The following is a 15,443-nucleotide window of genomic DNA, read 5'->3' as shown; positions in this document are numbered from 1 at the left end:
CCCGTCAGTGGACGTTGTCAGGCTGATGATGATTATGATGATGACTGAAAATCAAATTGCACATGCTAACTCGGAGGATACTCTTATTGCGCGTTCCAAACAATTGCGGGCTTTTTAGTGAGCCCAGTGTCCAAGCGGACGTCTAATCGTTGATCTTTCCAGACGTTATTGGAAAAAAAAAACTGCACCTGAAGTACGCACTTCTGCAAGAAAAAAATCTCGCCTGGATGCGCACACCTCTGAACAGTTAAAAGAAATACCTCATAGCGAACCATAACAGAATATTGTATGTAGACCATGAGGCGGGCGTCTGAACCTGATCGACCGCCATTCTGGGGTTGGTTGGCGTTGTGGTGCCTTACTTGAACGTATCGGGCTCGTCTTGTACGGTCAGTAGAAGGGTTGTCTGCTGGTTGAGCCCTTCTGGACGTGGAATTAGAAGAGGTCCTGGATGCATGACTCCGGAATAAACAATGAAATGATCGTCGCTCTCACCCCACTGAGCAGAGCACTGTACGCTATTCACACTGCACGAAGCATGGTATGGAGGCTTCTCCAATGATAATTGCTCACAACTCTGAAGGGTGGCTGTGAGGTTAACATGAAGAAGGACTAACAGCTGGCACCATTGCATTGAATTCGCATGTGTCTGGTATTGATTTCTCATCTTGCGTTGCGATATGGACAGCTGTACGAAAGTCAAGGAGGATTCTAACAGCATTTCTCGATCGTGCTAGTATACGACGCCAGTTACAAACTGGTCGAGTAATATTCCTAAGGATGCGAGATAGTTCCGAGCGCTCACTAAGTCCTGGAAAGCTGTAATATACGTGCACAATGTACCTCCTGCTTCCTGTCGTCTATGATGAAAGCGCTGCCTTTCTACGATGACACTTGTTGACGAAGTTGAGAATTTTTTATTCAGGATGGTTACTGTAGCGTGACACTCATCCAAGCGCAATCGCTCGTTGCGTTGGTCAACGGCGTTAGGACGGGCTGGGCTGGGCGGAAGTGCGACTTCCTTCGTCACCTAAGTGGTAGATGAGAATCAAACACTCTTTTGTCCCGCGGACAAACGCGCGCCCACTTGCGAAAACTGATACGATTCGAACTTTTGTCACCATTTTGGCCACGGAACCTTGGGTCGGCTTGGCCTCGGCGAAAACAGGCGGGGTGAAATAATGTTGAACAATGGTGCCGCCTCGTTGGACATTTTCGGGAATTTTCGAAGTTATGTCGCGAAGAAAAACGAAATCCTCGCTTTTCCTTATAAAGAATGCAGTTCTGAACCGACTACGCAGCTTCAGAAAGGCTGGGTTCGGTTAGGCTTCGTGGTTTACAGTTGCCAGTCAAGCCGGCAAGTGCTTCCTTCCCTTCAGAGAAGCCTATGAAACGTGAGACGCCATTTCGTGCGTCGTGAAATAATGGGTGGCTACTGGTGCCAGCTAATGGAATGACGCGCCCGATATTTTCTTTTCATTCCCCTCGGAAATACTTATGTACGGACGCTTGGCTTCTTACGTCCTTTAAGCCTGAATTGAAGTCATGATGCACGGCTGTCGTACTTGCCAGTGCTTATGGAATAGGAAACGTTGACTTCACACGCCGGTCCTAGCAGGACACCGCATTTTAATGATGCCAGCCAAGACAACATCAGAAAACGTGACAACATGTCTGTCGGATCACTTCTAGAACGAAATGCGAAGACACTATGAACTTGCAAACTTTCTACTCGACTTTTTCTTCTACACTCGTGCACACGTCTAGAGCACTCGGGCAGCGTGCTCAAGTTTGCATTTTTGGCAGTTGCCACTCCCTGACGGGCCCTATATAGCGTTTAAGGGCATGAGGAGCTAAACACGGTCTATTTCAATATACATGCGCGATACCGCCTTTTCCGAGCTCAGGGCCACTCGCAAATCACGCCGGTATACTCCCGGGTGTGTCGTTCGAGCGCGACAGATCTGTGGACGACTGTACTACGCTATGAGGCGGTCTCTGCTACTGTTCTAGAACCCAACGCTCAGTCGCAGTGAACAAATTTGAAAGTTGAAGCTAAATTCGATCTTTCTTCCTGTTTCTCCTTGAAATTACATCCATTGCTCCTAGAACTTAGCTTTTTATCTTCTTTTCGGCCTCATGTCGGCATTCGTGTTGCCGACCAATTATTCGTGCCGATGCATCCGAACTGCCTCACGGAGTTGGCGAAGTTGGCGAAATCGGCTCCCTGCTTGCTATCGACGCTCGGTCGCGGTTAACAAGTAAATTCTGGAAGAGTCACGTTTGGCTGAAGTGAAGAAGCCCGCTGCACTTGACTTGAAGGCCTAGAGAAGGTCACTTCTGAAGCTTCAGGGACGTCTTGAAGAAATGGCTCCTCCGTCAGTCGTGCGAAAACATTGATCGAACTTGGGGAAGCGTGTCGACGTGTGCGGTGACGTACTTTCGTGGCCTCATCGCCACCAAAGTAGGGTTGGGGCCCAGGGCTCGGGTTTCCGACTCCGAAAAACGAAGGCGAGACTCACTGATCGAGTGCTAGCAATGACTAACCATTATTTAACGATGACACCGGTACGTATAAGATTAACCCACTTGACACCTCATAACCGGGTAACCAATAAACACAAACAAACCTGTAAAGACAATCAGCTGAGCTGAAACCAGAACCAAAACCGATAATAAAACGTGGCATTTCCAAGCAGGTTGCAACCATGATATCGACGAAACTGAGTACGTCGACAGAAGCATGTTCCCGTTGGACTTCTTTCACTGCTGTCATTGCCAAGTAGCTGTTAAGTTTGAAGTTTCAACAGTGCTCATGACAGATTATTGCAGCTGGCGACGCGCCGCCTGAGGTGCCGCGCTGAGAAGGAGCTTGCGGGATCTTGCCATGCTTCGCTGGGCGAGGATGGCCTTCCAGCAGAAGAACGCCTGGGGACAGCGAAAGACCACAGGATGGACGAAAGAGCGGGGTTTTGGGGCAACAACGGGACGGGGTCATATATAAATTACCCGTTTCAGTTAGGGCCCGGCTCAACGGTGGACTCTTTACGCCCACGGCGTAGGAAGGACCACATGCGTTAAAAAAAAAAAACGGAGCCACCTGCAATACCGTTTCTGCACTGCGGGAGTTAAAAGCGGACTTGCGATTTCTCCTCGCCCCTTAAAATGGGTGGATTCAGACAACGTATGATTCCGCCTGCTGCATTGCGGTGCTGCACTGATTGGCTTCCATCTTGGAGGGAACTACCCCGTGTTTGACTAGCCACCGTCCTGAGAAAGGGGTTGCACCTTAGGGGTTTTAAGGGAGATGTTGAGTGCGAAAGGACGCTCTGGACCCCGAAAAAAAGGCCCATCTAGCCTCTCTTGAAACCATGCTATATTGTCGATAAGTTTTTAAAATTTCCTTTTTCTCTCTTTTCTTCATGCGAATAAATCCCTGCTAAGTTCTCTCTATTTCCCGACCTGTCTCTGTTTCGGCTACAAACGCCGATGTCCGTCATCTGAAGCAACCCCTCGCTACCTTAGGCACCGCTACAGGAGCTGACGCAACGCATCACAGCCAATCATCACAGCCATCACAGTTTTTTGGCTGTGCGCCCAACGGAAAGCACACTCACGCAATACCGCAATACTATTCATGGTTGAAATTCCAAATTAGCTATCTGTATCCGAGTCTGCATCAGAGACAATCTTAGTTAACGCCAAATATGAAAATGGCATGGCTCGTGATGGGACTGTCGGTTGGGTCTCACTCAGCGCTGGTTAACAATGATAATTTTCCTTTCCAAGGCGCAGTTGGATGATGGAATACAATTTTTTTTGTTGTTGCCTTGAAACCTGGACAAATGAGGCATTCATATCGCAAAAAAAAAAAATGGCTGAGGCTTAGCTAAGGTAAAGCCTAGTCAGATGCGAAGCATATTGATGGCTAGGCTTGGTAATACATGGCTTTCCTTGGTTGAATACTTGGTCATTTTAATACAACCACTAGAAGTGTAGCAAGGATTGCCGTGGCAGCTATATACGGGATCATCGGTGAATTCAATGCAGTGTGTACAACCGCTGCCCCAGCACCGGCTACAACAGCATTCTTGGTACCCATGGAAAGTACATTGGAAACACCCTTAGTTATTGCCGTCGCTCTTCAGAAGTTTCCCGGGCACGCCTATTCCGTTTCGTAGCATTCCAGCGTTCCGAACTTGTAGAACTAGTGACGGACTCGGTGGCAGCACTAGTGGAAGCATTGCTGACAAGTTCCTCGCTTTGTTCTTCAATTGTTGTAGAACGTTGTCGCCGAGCCGCATATTGAGCACGCCGCTTAGCCAGACGTTCATCCCGCTCTTCATCGGTCTCTAAGGCACGCTGAAGCTTTCGCTTCTCGTTCAAATCAGCCCTGCTTCTAGGCGGCATCCCAACACCTGGCCACCTCGTAAGTGCCCGGAGAGCGAGGCAAGCTCAGCTTTATACCGCTGCTGTAGCGTCACGTGGTCAGCTGCAGCGCCTCTGATGTGGAGCCTCCACCGCCGCGGCCGACCGCGCGAGCCGGCAGCCCATCTCTCCTCTGCTGTGACGTCATGTTGTCACGTGGTGTCACGTGGTCACGCTCAATGTCAATGGTAGCTCCACCGCCGCGCTCGACGGGCTGTAGTGTAGCTCTAGTAATATGCTTCGCATAAAAAAGGTTCGCGGCTTGTACCATCCTGGCAGCTGAAAATTTCAGCACATCGTGCCGAGTGAATCCTTTGAGTTGCGCTCGTATAGTCCGGCAAATGAAATGGACAACATTCGATGACCATTCACCGCATAGCCCAGCAGCCAAATTCAAGTTTCAGGGAGTCTCACGTTTTTTAGAGATGTGATTGGCCTGAATTTTTCGCCAGGCCCTCTATCTCTTTCTCTCTCTCTCTCTCTCTCTCTCTCTCTCTCGAGTTGTGAAATGTTTACTCCGTGAGATTGGCCGACACTCGGAAGGTGAAGTCCAGATGGTCAAAATGAATTAAAATAAAGCAATCGAAAGCGACTTCACGAGGATAGTTTGCAGTCATCGTCATTTTCTTTCTTGCAGCCAATTTGTTAGCATCCGACTTTTTTCTTGGTTTTTGTCGCTGGCTGTTTTCATGCCTTCAAAGTAAAGTGCATGACTAGCTGCTCAACTTTTATTTCAAACAAGACACTACGTCCATCGCAAATAATGTCGGCTGCATCAGCGAAATAGCGCCATCGCCGCTGAATGCAATCGTCGCCACTGCGGCCCTCGAGCGGCATCCTGCGCGAGCTTTGAAGAACGATTCGCTCTGCGTGCTCGCCATTTTGTAATTCCTATACCCTCACGTCTGTCGGCTCCTGCGCCTGGCTTGTGTACCCCATCTCTGCACCTCTCGCCTGTCTGGCTCCGAGCTTTTTATCGGACAGCCGTCCTGTTTTTCTGCTGTCAGGCACCGAGGCCGCCACCGACCACCTTTGCTGCACTTCCTCCGACAGGACTAGCCGAGACTCCGACAAGACAAGATGGAGCAGTGTAAGCCGTGGTCTTGTTTATATTTTAAAGCGCAGCACTTAGGCGCCCCTTCGTCGGCGTCACACGCCGTCTGACAAATGTGGCAGGTGGTACCAGAGCGAAACTCCACCTGCCATGGACAGCCAGAAGGTGGCTGCCACGGGAATATCCTGGAGCGTGGCTAACACGCCACCTGCCAGCCGTGAAGAACTGCGCTCAAATTTCGCATTGCCGACTACCGTAGTCGCCTCTCAGTTATTTCGGCCCGCTTTCAGCGCTTTCCGTAACGCGGAGTGATTCGTTGACTGTTGCGCTGATGATCTTCTCTTGTGCGTTTGCAGCTCTCATGGAGTCATCGATGGGTAAGACAAATTTTTTGTCACTGCAAAGGTGTAGAAACAAATGGAATGCGCGAACAAGGCTTCTGCAGTTTCAATCCTTTCACCTAGAAAAGACCATCCTGTGGTCGATAACGTGAGAATAGAGGGCTGCCTCGAGCAACGCAGCAAGGTAAACTATGATTATTTAACTAGCCTGCACGTCTACCCAAGGTAAACTGAAACGCGCGCATCAGGGATGCGTTGTTAGATTGACGATCATCATCTTCGCCGCGGGTATACCTGCTTCAGAAAAATGTTTGCTTTGCTTCAGTGTTGTTTCACATTCGAACTGATGCTAATTATTTATGTAAACTTCCTCTTTGTCAAGTGTACCTGCTTGCTGGTGTTTAAATATCCAAGCACTTCATAAAAAGTCAGCACTTATACAGTGGGATGTTTCGCAGTATTCTCATCTTATCTTGCCCTGTAGTGCTTGAGGTAGCGTATTTGATGGCACAGGTCTCCCCAAAGTGTGCCAAGTGCTTAAACAACATTGAGAAACCGTAATGAAATGTTCTAGACGCACGCAGAGCTCACTGCATACGATCGGACGATGATCTGTCGTGAAACGAGATCGGCTTGTGATTAAGAGCTTTAACTCAAGCGCAGATTCGTCCCCATTTCTGCTCCAATTGCTACGAAGCAGTTTTCTCAGGTAATGTTATAGACAGATAAAATCGAGACTGGACTACAGACAGAGCACAACGAAAGGTTAGTTATGACCACCTGTCAGATGCGAGCCGTGCAGCATAATGCGCGTAACAGTGGAACCAAATTGGGGCTATCGCCTAGTGTTGATTACTTTAAGCAGTGTGCACCTGCGACATAATTGTGCTTTGAATTTGTGGTCTCGCTTCAGAGGCGTCTTCTTTGGAGCAGTCGTCAATCTCTACGGCGGGTAAGAATGGTTTTATGCGAAGCATATTACTAGAGCTACACTACAGCCCGTTGAGCTCGGCGGTGGAGCTACCATTGACCACGTGACCACGTGACGTTTAGCGTGACCACGTTACACCACGTGACAACATGACGTCACAGCAGAGGAGAGATGGGCTGCCGGCTCGCGCGGTCGGCCGCGGCGGTGGAGGCTCCACATCAGAGGCGTGGCGGCTGACCACGTGACATGACGTCACAGCAGAGGAGAGATGGGCTGCCGGCTCGCGCGGTCGGCCGCGGCGGTGGAGGCTCCACATCAGAGGCGCTGCAGCTGACCACGTGACGCTACAGCAGCGGTATAAAGCTGCGCTTGCCTCGCTCTCCGGGCACTTACGAGGCGGCCAGGTGTTGGGATGCCGCCTAGAAGCAGGGCTGATTTGAACGAGAAGCGAAAGCTTCAGCGTGCCTTAGAGACCGATGAAGAGCGGGATGAACGTCTGGCTAAGCGGCGTGCTCAATATGCGGCTCGGCGACAACGTTCTACAACAACTGAAGAACAATGCGAATAACTTTACCAAGCCTAGCCATCAATATGCTTCGCATCTGACTAGGCTTAACCTTAGCTAAGCCTCAGCCATTTTTTATGTTCCCTCGCACTATTTATGTAATGTCCTATATATGAAGGAATCATTCTTGCTTGAGTTTTCAATCATGCTGTAATAAAGTGATCAAATGGGGTCTCTAGGTCGCATCTCATACATTAAAGTATTATGGCCATCTGTTGCGGATATATCGGGAATCGAATGCTTTAGGCGGAGGCTAACTACTTGTAAACCGAAAGAAATGCCTATGAGTTCTGCATATCTGTACTTATCGTAACAGATGCGCTTTCCAGGATTTCTCAATAGTGCGTGCTCAGAAATAAAACTTGGCGCCTATACGAATAGGAAAAGAGACAATGATGGGACTGTCTGCGAAAAACAAACCGATAACTCAACGCGAAAGCATGCGGGTGTTATTCCATCTTGGACATGCCGATGTCATCTGCGTCGCAATGATTTGTTTCACAGCTAATGAAGGCACTATTGTTCGCGTGGCCTTTTTTTTAGCGGAAAATTTTGCCCTGTTTCGTACATTCTTCATTTTATGTGGCCATCTTTTTATATATATGTCTTACCTAAACCGGCCCGTAAGCTTAGACAATGTGCAGATAATCTGCCGCCATCACAGGCAGCGGCTGTTTCGTTCAGATTCCGAGGACGTGTTTGTATTGCGTACATACAAAGTGAAGCAAATGCAGACGCTGTCTCTCTTTTTAGATGTCACTAACTAAGCGTTGAGTGTTCTCTTTGTCAACGAAGAGGCCCGAATGCAAGCTTAACTGGCTCTCTTGACACCCGCTCACGACGTACGCTTTTGTCTTGCATTTCTCCTCAGGTGAAGAAGTGTAAGTACAGGGGCTGCATTCTGCATAAGCCACACAGCTGCATGTGCTTTACAGTTCGACCACGAACTGCTCCACCCTGCCGGTGGCCGCTGTTGTCATTTCAAAACGCAATCCTATCAAAGCGAATGCTCTGAGAAGATTGTCTGCTTAGCGAATGCGTTTCGCTGAGCAGATAACTAAACGCGTCGCTAAGGCTGATGAAGATCAGGCTCGTAAAACAGCGAAATACACGCGGGACGCTGGGCGCGCTACTCATCACAAAAATTGCCAGGACACTTCAGCAACTAAAGTGTAGAGAGGCGAAAATCGAGAAAACTACGCCGTGATGACTTCCGGTGGATGTGACGTCACACCGTTCCCGTGGCTGTATCGGTACCCAAATTATACATGTTTCGGAGATCTTAAGTGTTAATTACGCTTAATTACACATTTTTTCCATCTAATTTGACACAAATCCGACATTTTTCCGACCATTTTTGTGACAATTTTCACTATGCCGTGATGACTTCCTGCGGATGTGACGTCACACCGTTCATGTGGCTATATAGACGTCCGCGCTATTTCGATGCAATTTCGACATTTTTGACCATAATTAATTAACTAATTGTTGTACAGTCATCAAACTTGGCTCCTAGCTTCATTTTATTCTCTACTATCTGAAGCAACCATTGGTTTTCTTCTATCTTTTTTGTTCTCGAGTTGAACGCGTGTGACACGCTTTGTTAATGGACGACAGTATGAGCCATTAAAGGTTTGGTTTGGTTTGGTTTATGGGGTTTAACGTCCCAAAGCGGCTAAGGCTATGAGAGACGCCGTAGTGAAGGGCTCCGGAGATTTCGACCACCTAGGGTTCTTTAACGTGCACTGACATCGCACAGTACACGGGCCTCTAGAATTTCTCCTCCAAAGAAATTCTAGCCGCCGCGGCCGGGATCGAACCCGCGTCTTTTGGGTCAGCAGCCGAGCACCATAACCACTGAGCCACCGCGGCGGCGAGCCATTAAAGGCTTTCGCCTTAGAAAGCATTAGTGAGTGAACGCGGCAGTAAAAGCAGCGGCGGAGAAAGTCCAGCACGCTGTGCAGTTAAGCGAGTGATGACGGAGGCTGCTCAAGCTTCGAAAGAAACCAGAGAGACCATGCGCACTGCCTCGCTCCAAGAACAGGATCCGGTGAAGAGAGAGTGCGAGGAACAGGTACTGTTCCTCGCACTCTCTTTTTTTTTTTGGTGTGTGTGTGTGGGTCGCACTGCCTCTAATAATTTTTTCTGCTATGTGCATTGTGTTTCCCACTTACCTGTTCTGTGCCCACCCCTATAAAAGGGGATGCATTAACAATGTAAAATCACTCCTGAAGAAGATCGGTCTTCCGATCGAAACGTCGAGTTTAATAAATATGTTTCCTTTAACGAAGCGTATACCGCTATATATATATATATATATATATATATGTGTATATATATATATATATATATATATATATATATATATATATATATATATATATATATATATATATAAGTAAAGAGTTGAAGTACACTTCTTAAAGAAACATTTATTTACCGACGGTTTCGGACGGTGGACCGTCCTTCATCAGGGTAAGGTCATCAGGGTAAGAAACAACCTTACCCTGATGAAGGACGGTCCGTCGGTAAATAAATGTTTCTTTAAGAAGTGTACTTCAACTCTTTACTTATGTTGTTAGCAGTCGAGCAAGTTTTTTCATCGTAATATATATATATATATATATATATATATATATATATATATATATATATATATATATATATATATATATATATATATATATATATATATCCTCCTGAGACCCGAAGTGAATTTGAGTGCACAAAAACTTTGTAGGGTTTCAGAATAAGCTGGTAAGAGTACAAAGGTGAAAAGTGAGAGATATTTTCTCAACAGTACTAATAGTTTCAGCTCAGCACGATGTCCAATATATTGGACACTAGGACTCTAGCCGTATTTTCCCACCCAGTGGGCGTGCCACAAAATACTTCAGATAAAGCTGTGAAAGTTGTGCGAAAAAAATACTTTATTATGACAAAAGTCAAAGTAGCAAAATATACGTAAACTGAATAAAAAAGTTTCGCTGTGCTCACTTGCTGTGTGCCTTTTCGAAGCATCATCTGTCTTTTGTTATGCAGAACTGCTGACATTTTGTGCAAAAACACTTTGTTTTCATGGTGCACCCCTCAAACCTGCAGCGCGCAGCGTTAGCTGCGTCAGACAGCCTTGGGAAGTGGTAGGCACTTTTGTTGGTCTCTCCTCGTCGAGCTTGCTTTGATGGTGGGCTCCACTCAACTTCACTGTCACTCTCTGTTTCTTGCTATTTTTTTTCCTTGACGTTTCTTGCTTCTTGACGTTTCTTGGGTTTCTTGCTGTTTTTGGATCGACAATAGTGTCGTCGTCGCTGTCCGATAGGTCAATGTCTGATGTGTTGGAGGCCGCCGCGGTGGCTCAGTGGTTAAGGTGCTCGGCTGCTGACCCAAAAGACGCGGGTTCGATCCCGGCCGCGGCGGCTGGAATTTCTTTGGAGGAGAAATTCTAGAGGCCCGTGTACGGCGCGATGTCAGTGCACGTTAAAGAACCCCAGGTGGTCGAAATTTCCGGAACCCTTCACTACGGCGTCTCTCATAGCCTTAGTTGCTTTGGGAAGTTAAACCCCATAAACCAACTAAACCAACCAACTGATATGTTGGCTTGTCCAATTCTTTGTAAAACTGCTTCGGCCGTCTGATCAGGAACGCGAGGCCTGTCTCCTACAACAAAAAAGACGTTATTTCGTCCCCAGCCGTTAAATACCAGCAGTATTCGTTTACAGTTATTGCGAAAGCCATCTTAAAAGCGCGGTCAAAATAACCGGGCTGAGTCCCAGCGTCCAACGTATTGGACACGTGAAATCAGATTGAAAGCACAGAAAAGTTAGGTCATGTAGAGTTACAATTATGATACCTACATGTTTTCTGTTCTATTTTTGTTGATATCCAACAAAATTTACGCGTTCAAAGTAGGTAAAATCGAAGAAACAACACTTCTCCGGCAGGTGCCATAGAACGCCGCGCCGCTGAACGCCGCCATTTTCAGTGTTTTGGCGGGAAAGTCAGCAGTTTAATTTCAAAAAAGGTGCAGAGATGGCGCCACCAGTTGTCCAATGTATTGGACAAGCGGGTTTTATGAAGATGAATCTTTCGGCGCGGGAGTACTGGTTTAAAAGCTAATGTCCAATATATTGGACAAATTGCCATACACGGGTCTCAGGAGGATATATATATATATATATATATATATTGTGGTGTTGATCAATGGAGAATATTAATGAATAAGTCGGTGGTCGTAGGATCGGTTCCCAACGGCGGCAGGTGGTTGTTTTTTCTTCTGCTTTTCTAATCAATTATCTTTAAGCGATACTTATTCATTAATATTCTACATTGACCAACACTACAAAATAAATAAATATACTTTAAAAAATCCACTGTGTCCTTTGGTTTCCGTGGCTGTTGGCTTCTCATATGTATAACAATGCAAGAGCGGGGGCTAGTTGGTGCTTCACACTGCTCAATTCGCGCTACAAGGAACATACACACGAAAACACAAACGGACGAAGCGCGCTTCGTCCGTTTGTGTTTTCGTGTGTATGTGCCTTTTAGCGCGAATTGCTCATATGTATAACAAGCCCCTCATCGCCTTCCCTTGTCTATATATATATAGTGTAACAAGTCGCAGGCACATCTGTAATATACTGCGATACTTGACGACACAGATTTCCCCGGTCACTCTTCATTAGTACAATATAGAGACTCCGATCTTTGCTTCACTAACTCTCATTTAGCTGTGGTGTTAGTTAAGACTTTTAGGGCTTTACTGAAGTGCTAACAAACTATTTCTGACGCAGGGAGGGCAGTCGCAAACCCCCGCTGCTATTCGGCGCTCTGTGCCTCTTCTTGGGCGTCTTGCTGGTGCTTTTTCTCTCCGGAACTCTAAGTAAGCTACCACTGCTGCTTACTACGCACTGATCATTTCAACTATGTACTATCAGCGTCATTTGAAACGCGAACAAGCGAATTGAAACGCGAACAGCACAACTCGCAGTTATTATACTAGGGAGGCAAAATTCATGAGCAGTTGATTTTCCCATCGAAGCCGAAAAGACCGCTCTTCTGAAATGTTAATAGCCCACGCCTGTATTTCATCTCCAGCCTCTAATATGCTTGATTTTTTGTGCTCGCGTTTCAGGTGTTTTGTTCGCGTTTCATTTGACGCTGATAGTACAGCTCGCTGTCGCAAGACCGACGAGAATGGTTCTTTCGCCTAATTGTTCACCTAATTCGTAATTGCAACCGAACTGACTTCGAATGTTCGGAGTGGTATCAAACGATTCAGAGCGTTATCTAGTTCAGTGCGTTATCTAGTTGAATCTAAGCGTAGCGTACCACAGGCATTCGCAACGACGACCTTAATTTCCCCAAACCGTGACTTCTTGAAACTTCAAACGTCCATTACGGCCAGACTAATTGACTTAAGACATTCGAAGTGGTGTCAAACGATTTGTATTCTTGCGTTGTATACCTTTGGGGTCAAAAAGTATATATCCGAATATAGTGAAAAATTTCCACCGGATATAGCGAAGACTGCTGATGACGCAATGTTCGTTCGATATTGCTAACACATGATACTCATACGCTGGCTGAGCGTTTTGCTTTAAAAAAAAAAAAAACGACCGCCATAAGGACAAGCTTAACCCCGGAAACGACGTCTTCCATAGGGGATACTATGATTCTCTTGAACGCAGCCTTTCCTTGTCTGTAATCTAGAATTGTAGCGCAGCATTCCTGAACTCGCTTTTCACACCCTTGGAACTCCTAGATGAGCAAGGCTTATGATAGCATGGATTCTTAAGACGAGACATGCGAAGAGCGGAAATCCGGGCACTTTCATTCACTATTTTTCACGTTTCTCCTCGCTCTCTTTTTTTCTCACAGGCTCCTCGGAATCAACGGAGGGTAAGTGAAGCATAAACGCACTGACTTCGAAGCTATAGCCTATACCCTGGACTTAAGCCTAGACTTAAGACTTAATGATGCACAGTGTAATTCGCGCACATAGAATTTGCTTGTATGATATATACCAGGTGTTTCAGCGAACACTTTCAAAAACATTCAGAAATAGGCTTTGTGGGGTAAATATATGGCTTTTGTGGCATAGTATTACCATGCATTGCTGGTGGGCACGAAAAAACCGGTTAATCGTCTTAGGTAGTAAGCTGGTTAACTAATTTTTAATAAACTTTTTAACTAATAGAGTTAGGCGCCTAGTTGTAATTAGAGATTTGTAGCCGGTCGTTAGAAATAGCCGTATCAGTTTTTAGAATGTCGAAGACGCAATTACCCTCGCCGCTGTGGCTCAACAAAGTTTGGCTGCATCGTGCGAACATACATGCGCTTTTGAAAGCATGCAGGAAAAGCAACCCCTCCAGTGAACGTAACGTCACTCGATGCGGGTGGAAATGCCGAGCGGCTCCTCGGACAACTTTCGAAGTCATATAAGATTATGTTCCGCTCAACCCCTGCGACTAAAATTTTGTTAGGGGGCAGTTTTTTACTCCAGTGAAGCAAATAAGTTTGCTTTCCGTCCAATATTGTGTCTGCAACCGTTCAAGCTCACAGCCACTATAAATACGGCAGTTCCTACCCACACATAAATGTCTGGAAAGGCAGTTTTATAAAGCATGGTACACGCGTAGTTTTGCTTGCATTTTTTTAACTTATGTCGACGTGGTTGCCTGGAAGATATCACGTGGACGTACTAAGAACTAGCACGCGTAACTTGTAACTATGTGATTTCGAGGCTAATGACTCAGTGGGCGATGTTCATCTTTGAGAAACGGACTTGCAAGTCAACGAAAAAAGGCATATCTTTAATGTTCTCCACACTGCTTGCATAGCAGCGAAAAAACTGTTATGCATTACTGTAAACCTAACTTCTTGTAACGTAAGTAGCATGCGAGCGTCGAGACGCGCGAATTCACGCCTTTCTTGTTTCGAAAATCGACAAAAACTGGGAAGATGAGTGCGGTGAAGCCTGGTTGGCCAAGCACAATCCAAGCAGCATATACCTGTTATAATGGCGACGGTCGGGCCACGCCCTACGCTTGTGCGCAGCTATATCCTATGCGTGAGTGGATAAAAACAGCTAACCGTCGTTTGTTCGGCGAAAACGTGAATAAAAAAATCATCCCAGGGACACCTAATTACATCACGTTTTGACGATGTGATAGAATTAAATATGTTCGCGGATGTTTACACGTCATTCCACGTGCAACCAGACATTCCTTCGTGTCATCTATCTGGTAATTAAATGTTTTCTGGTATGCATCCAGATGTGTCGACACTGACGCAGTGAAGATATATCGTGACGTATCGGTGTCAGATTCCCTCCGCTGACGTCACTTCCCATCAGACGTCACCCCCTCGAGCCAATGGGCGAATTTTATTACCAACAACACTTTTTCTCCTCAGGAGGCATCAAATGCTATCTCATTTAGAACAGTGTTGGAATATAAGCGATGACAACCGCTGCAACAGTTTGGTTCGTATATTACTCAACGTTGGTAGGTTGCGGTACCGTGTACATAATTCTGTGTTCTGTACTTATCATTTTTATTTAAAGTGACACCAGATAGAGCTCCAATTCGAAGAAGTCACTGGGGTTTCGGTGCGCTCCCACGGTTTGCACGAGAAATAGTAACTTCGGCTTAGGGAATGCAAGGGAATCAATGTCTTGCAAAGCATTGAGCACAAACAAAGCATTCTATTATTTTTTCTGTAAGCGAGCTTACTTTCGTGCTAGCTTGCGCCTAGGACAACGGCTGTATTCAGCATTCCGTGTCATTTCAGAGCACGGACCCAGCCACATATTGGTTAAACCAACCAACCAATTCGCTAGGTCAGATGAAACCCTGTACGGCTTGGTTGGACACGGAACGATCTTGTCCGCCAGTGGACGGTGTGGCTTCTGTTATGTCACTGGGCACAAGTCCGTCTTGCACATCCTATACATTTATGTGTGCACATTACTGATTATTTATTTATTCAACATGCCCCTAAAGGCCCTTCTTCGAGGGTATTACATACGGGGGGGGGGGGGGGGGGGGTTCAAACTGCGGCCAGGCAATCTTCTCTTCGCCTGCATATGCACACGTCCACTGGTATCCTAATAGAGACCCGCAC

The 15,443-nt window shown here is 46.5% G+C and overlaps 1 protein-coding gene across 1 annotated transcript in view; it reads left to right on the top strand.

The window, feature by feature from the left end:
• The first annotated feature begins 5,508 nt into the window (after positions 1–5,508).
• The window catches only part of LOC149340792 (uncharacterized), a 28,578-nt gene continuing 18,643 nt past the window's right edge, over positions 5,509–15,443 (top strand). The window contains exons 1-3 of the mRNA XM_089551181.1: positions 5,509–5,518; positions 5,839–5,859; positions 13,197–13,217. Coding sequence (XP_089407307.1) covers positions 5,509–5,518; positions 5,839–5,859; positions 13,197–13,217 — 52 coding nt within the window. The remainder of the gene's footprint in view (positions 5,519–5,838; positions 5,860–13,196; positions 13,218–15,443) is intronic.

Source organism: Amblyomma mixtum, chromosome 6 (assembly GCF_055824585.1).
Source record: "Amblyomma mixtum isolate Tamu chromosome 6, ASM5582458v1, whole genome shotgun sequence".
Lineage (NCBI taxonomy): Eukaryota > Metazoa > Arthropoda > Arachnida > Ixodida > Ixodidae > Amblyomma > Amblyomma mixtum.
Note: the sequence above shows the minus strand (reverse complement) of the source record. Positions and strands in the feature narration are given on the sequence as shown.